At 40.8% G+C, this 4,907-nt stretch overlaps 1 protein-coding gene across 1 annotated transcript; it reads left to right on the plus strand.

The window, feature by feature from the left end:
- Nucleotides 1-51: 51 nt before the first annotated feature.
- On the plus strand, nucleotides 52-4,280 carry LOC134272834 (uncharacterized; the record flags this gene model as incomplete). Its single annotated transcript, XM_062755033.1, has 2 exons — nucleotides 52-432; nucleotides 515-4,280. Coding segments are annotated over 2 exons (4,147 nt in total), but the record flags the coding sequence as incomplete, so codon positions are not given.
- Nucleotides 4,281-4,907: the final 627 nt, after the last annotated feature.

Genomic DNA, 4,907 nt, shown 5'->3' on the forward strand with positions numbered 1-4,907 from the left:
ACATGATGTTATTGCAAAAACTGTGGACTCTAAAGTGCAACATGTTCTTAGTCAAATCAAACAAACTCTTGGAAAAAGAAACACTCAAACCAAGCATGAAGACACAAGGTCAGAGTCTCATAGGTCACATAGTAGTTATAAACTGTCCAGATCTTCTAGTGCGAGTGGCAGTTACGTACCTATGCAGGAATTCATGGAGCGAAAGGCAAAGGCAGAAGCAGCGAGAGTTCAGATGGAATATGAGAAGAAACAGTTGGAATTGAAGAAAATAAAAGCTGAATTAGTAGAAAATGAAGTCAAGGTCAAGGCAGAAATTCAACGTCGACAGTCTGAAATTCAAGCTAACATGGATGTACTAGATGCGGAAATGAATCTGAGTGTGGCCGAAGCTGAACTTAAGGTATTCGAGGATGAATTGGAAAATTCCAGAAAGTTTGACATTTTATCAAATTACGAAGAGCAGTCAAGAAAGACTCTAACAAGCATCCAACTACACAGTTGAGTCCTTGGACAGTACCACTAAACTTCAACTACCAACACTAATCGAATGTAACCAAATTCCAGATAACAAAAACGAAGTACCTACTCCGGAAGTAGCCCGATGCTACTCTCATCTTCAAGATATAGCAGAGCTGATTCCACCAGTGAATGACAGCGCAAAGACACTTCTATTATTGGGACGAGATATCATCAGTGTTCATCATGTGGAAGACCAACGCATTGGAAGCGCCATCTCTCCATATGGGCAGAAACTAAGCCTAGGATGGGTTATCATAGGTGAAACATGTATTGGAAAAGCTCATAAAAGTGACCAAGTAAATGTGAACAAAACTTTCATACTTCATGATGGACAACCAAGTCTACACCCTCCGTGTGTAAACAATTTTCACATTAGAGAAAGTAATCTTGACTCGTTGTTTTGTGAACCAGACAGTCGTTTATTCATTAAAACAAAGGATGACAACAAATCAGGGAAGTCAACTGAAGATCGAGAATTCGAAACTATCATGGCAGCTGGAATGATGAAGAACGAACAGGGTAATTGGGAGGCACCATTACCATTTAAACCAGACAGACCACCCCTACCAAACAATAAAGAACTAGCAATGAAGAGGGCAAAATCTCTTGAAATCAGCCTTATCAAGGATGAAGCAAAACGAGAACACTTTCTAACATTTATGTCAAACATACTGGACAAAGGCTTTGCAGAAGAAGTACACAAACTACCCGACTCAGAAGAATGCTGGTACCTGCCCATTTTCGGAGTGTATCATCCGAAAAAGCCAGCACAAATCCGAGTGGTCTTCGACTCATCAGCCCAGTGTCAAGGCCTATCATTAAACCAAGTGTTACTTACTGGACCTAACCTGACCAATGACCTTCTTGGAATTCTTTTACGTTTTCGTCAAGGACCAGTAGCAGTGACAGTTGACATTCAGCAAATGTTTTACGGATTCTATGTTCAACCAGATCAGCGCAAGTATTTGCGCTTCTTTTGGTATAAAGAAAACGACATGAACAAGGGCCTAGTGGAGTACCAGATGAAGGTACATGTGTTCGGCAACACAACTTCACCTGCGATTGCAACTTATGCACTCAGAAAGACAGTGGAAGAAAGTGACAGTGATGTGAAAAACTTTGTAGTGAAAAACTTTTATGTGGACGACGGTTTGTTGTCAACTCAAACAGTTCAGGAAGCAGCGGATTTGATAAAGAGAACTCAGAAGGATTTGGCAGAAAACGGAAACCTGAAACTCCATAAGATCACTTCCAACAGCTTGGAACTAATGAATCACTTCCCTAACCAAGACCTCTCAAAGGAAATTCAAGATCTCAATTTCACAGAAGAGTACTTACCATTTCATCAGAGTCTCGGACTTAAATGGAACTTACAAACTGACAGTTTCATGTTCAATATACCTTTAGAGACAAAACCGTTTACAAAACGAGGTATTTTGTCAGTGATCAACAGCATATTTGACCCGATTGGTTTCATCGCACCAGTGAAGATCAAAGGAAAAATGCTTGTAAGAGAGATTTCACAAGGAACTACTGGCTGGGATGAGGAACTTCCCCAGGAGTACATGAATCAGTGGAGTGAGTGGACCAGTTCCTTAGACTCATTGAAGGATGTTAAGATTCAGAGAAGCTACACTTCTAAGTTACCTGAAGCTACCAAAACAGAAGTTCACATATTTTCCGATGCCTCGGAAAAGGCTATTGGAGCTGTCGCCTATTTGAAAACCTATTTCTCAGACAACAGAGTGAATATTGGATTCTTGTTGGGAAAGGCGAAGTTAGCTCCCTTGAAGGAACATTCTCTACCTAGACTGGAGTTATGCGCAGCTGTAATGGCAGTAGAAATTCATGAAACTGTTCAAGAATCCCTTGATATTAGGCCAGGCAGTGTCAAGTATTACACAGATAGCCAAGTGGTTCTAGGCTACATCAACAATACCACCAGACGCTTCTACACGTACGTCTCAAATCGAGTGGACCAAATTAGGAGTCTCTCAACCCCATCTGATTGGAGTTACGTGAACACTAAACATAACCCGGCTGACCTAGCTACACGCTCAGTTCCCTCCTCAAAGCTTCAGGACAGTATGTGGTTAAACGGACCAAAGTTCTTACAGAACAGCGAGGATCATATTCAGTACACTACAGTGTTTCGTTTACTAGACCCTGAACCTGACAAAGAGATTAGACCAGAAGTAGTCGTACAGAAGACACAGTTGAATGAGTCAACACCATTGATCAACAGATTCACAAAGTTTGGAAGCTGGATATCCTTAGTGAGAGCCATTGCTCGTCTGAAACAGTTTGTCAAGTCATTCAAGGCAAGAAAAGAGAAGACTCACTCATCTGAACTAAAGACACTTAATCCTCAGATCATGAAGGAAGCAGAAACATTCATTGTCAAGGAAACCCAAAGAAATTTCTACCCCGAAGACCTGGATGCCTTGAGGAGAAAATGTCAGATGAACAAGAACAGTAACATAATACCACTGAATCCATTCCTAGACTGTGACGGAACTATAAGAGTAGGAGGACGTTTGAAAAACGCATACCTTAGTCAGAACGAGTTGCATCCCATTATCTTACCTGGACGGTCTTATGTGGCCAAACTCATAGTCCTGTCATGCCACGAGAAGGTTTTCCATCAGGGGAGACATATAACAGAAGGCGCTGTTCGATCAAGTGGATACTGGAACACAGGATGTAAACGACTAGTATCGTCACTCATCTATCGATGCGTTACCTGCAGGAAGTTGCGTTGGAAAGAGCAACATCAACTCATGGCCGATTTACCCAAGGATCGTCTGATGGTAGGAGCCCCATTTTTGAACATAGGCGTAGATGTTTTCGGACCTTGGCAAGTGGTTACCCGGAAAACTAGAGGCGGAACCGTGAACAACAAACGCTGGGCAGCTTTATTTACGTGTTTGTGTACCCGAGCTGTTCACATAGAGGTATTGGAGGAAATGTCAACCTCTTCCTTCATTAACGCCTTGAAACGGTTCATTACCATTAGGGGCAATGTCAAGATTATTCGTTCAGACAGAGGAACCAATTTTATCGGGACAGTCAACACACTTCATCTGAACTGTGTAAATGTTGAAGATACAACCGCAAAATCTTACCTGGAAGAAAAAGGGATCACCTGGATCTTCAACTCGCCACACTCTTCTCACATGGGGGGAGTGTGGGAGCGTATGATAAAAACAGCTAGAAGGATCTTAGATGCTCTACTTTTGGATTCTTCAACTAAAAACCTGACCCATGAAGTCTTAGTAACCTTTCTGGCGGAAGTGTCGGCAATTATAAACTCAAGACCAATCACAGTTATTTCCACGGACCCAGAAAACCCTATTATCCTTTCTCCAGCTTTGTTACTGACACACAAAGATGACAGTCAAACAGCAACCCAGTTCGAGTCCGATTCAAAATTGGACATGAAAGATATCTACAGAGCTCAGTGGAAACGTGTGCAGTGTTTATCGGAACTGTTCTGGCAGAAATGGAAGAAGGATTATCTCCATACGCTTCAAACGCGCAGGAAGTGGAAATCTGTGGTACCAGATCTTACCGAAGGAAGTATCGTTTTGCTCAAGGATAACGATGTTCCGAGACAATCGTGGCCGTTAGCCAGGATTGTGAAGGTTCTACCAAGTGATGACGGGAGAATCCGCAAAGTCATTATTCGTGTTCATCGTGACGGAAAGAACATTGAATACACCAGACCAATTTCAGAGCTTGTTCTTTTAGTTAAGAATTAGAACAGATTTGTAGACTTTGTATATTTTGCAAAGAATGTTAGAAATCTGTAGTTGAGAAATTGTTTTTCAAATTTTATTGAAATTATGTTTATTGAGTTAGTGATTTACTTACATGGTAAATCAGACGGGGAATGTTCTGTTTATGTTTTTGGTATTTTACGGGTTTTAGCGCAACCCTTTTCTTTCTATTTTTGTGTAATTAGCCTAACCGGAAACAAGTTTAGAAAAAGCACATGCTTACAAGTTTAAGGACGACATTGTACAATATCTATCTTTTCGAGCTGATAAGGCCCATAGGGTAATTAAGGTCTTGCGTCTTCACGGAAGACCTTCTAGTGATTCTACTGTTTCTTATTAAGGTCTTCCGTCTTCACGGAAGACCTTCTAGGGATTCTACTGTTTCTTATTATTATTCTTATTTTTTTTCCCCAAAATTTTGTGCAGGCGATTTCTCAAAAACTATTCAGTGGTTTTCAATGAAACTTTCAGGAATTATGCGTCATTATATGAACTTTGTTCATCAGAAGGAAAATTTGGAATACTCACATTCGGTTCCAAGACATTGACAGTTTTCTGATTTTAAAATGAATTTTTGTCCCCCCTTTTTTATGAAAATGGTCTAAGATA

Source organism: Saccostrea cucullata, unplaced genomic scaffold (genome assembly GCF_032062105.1).
Source record: "Saccostrea cucullata isolate Sc308-1 unplaced genomic scaffold, CSIRO_AGI_Scuc_v1 ctg1167, whole genome shotgun sequence".
Lineage (NCBI taxonomy): Eukaryota > Metazoa > Mollusca > Bivalvia > Ostreida > Ostreidae > Saccostrea > Saccostrea cuccullata.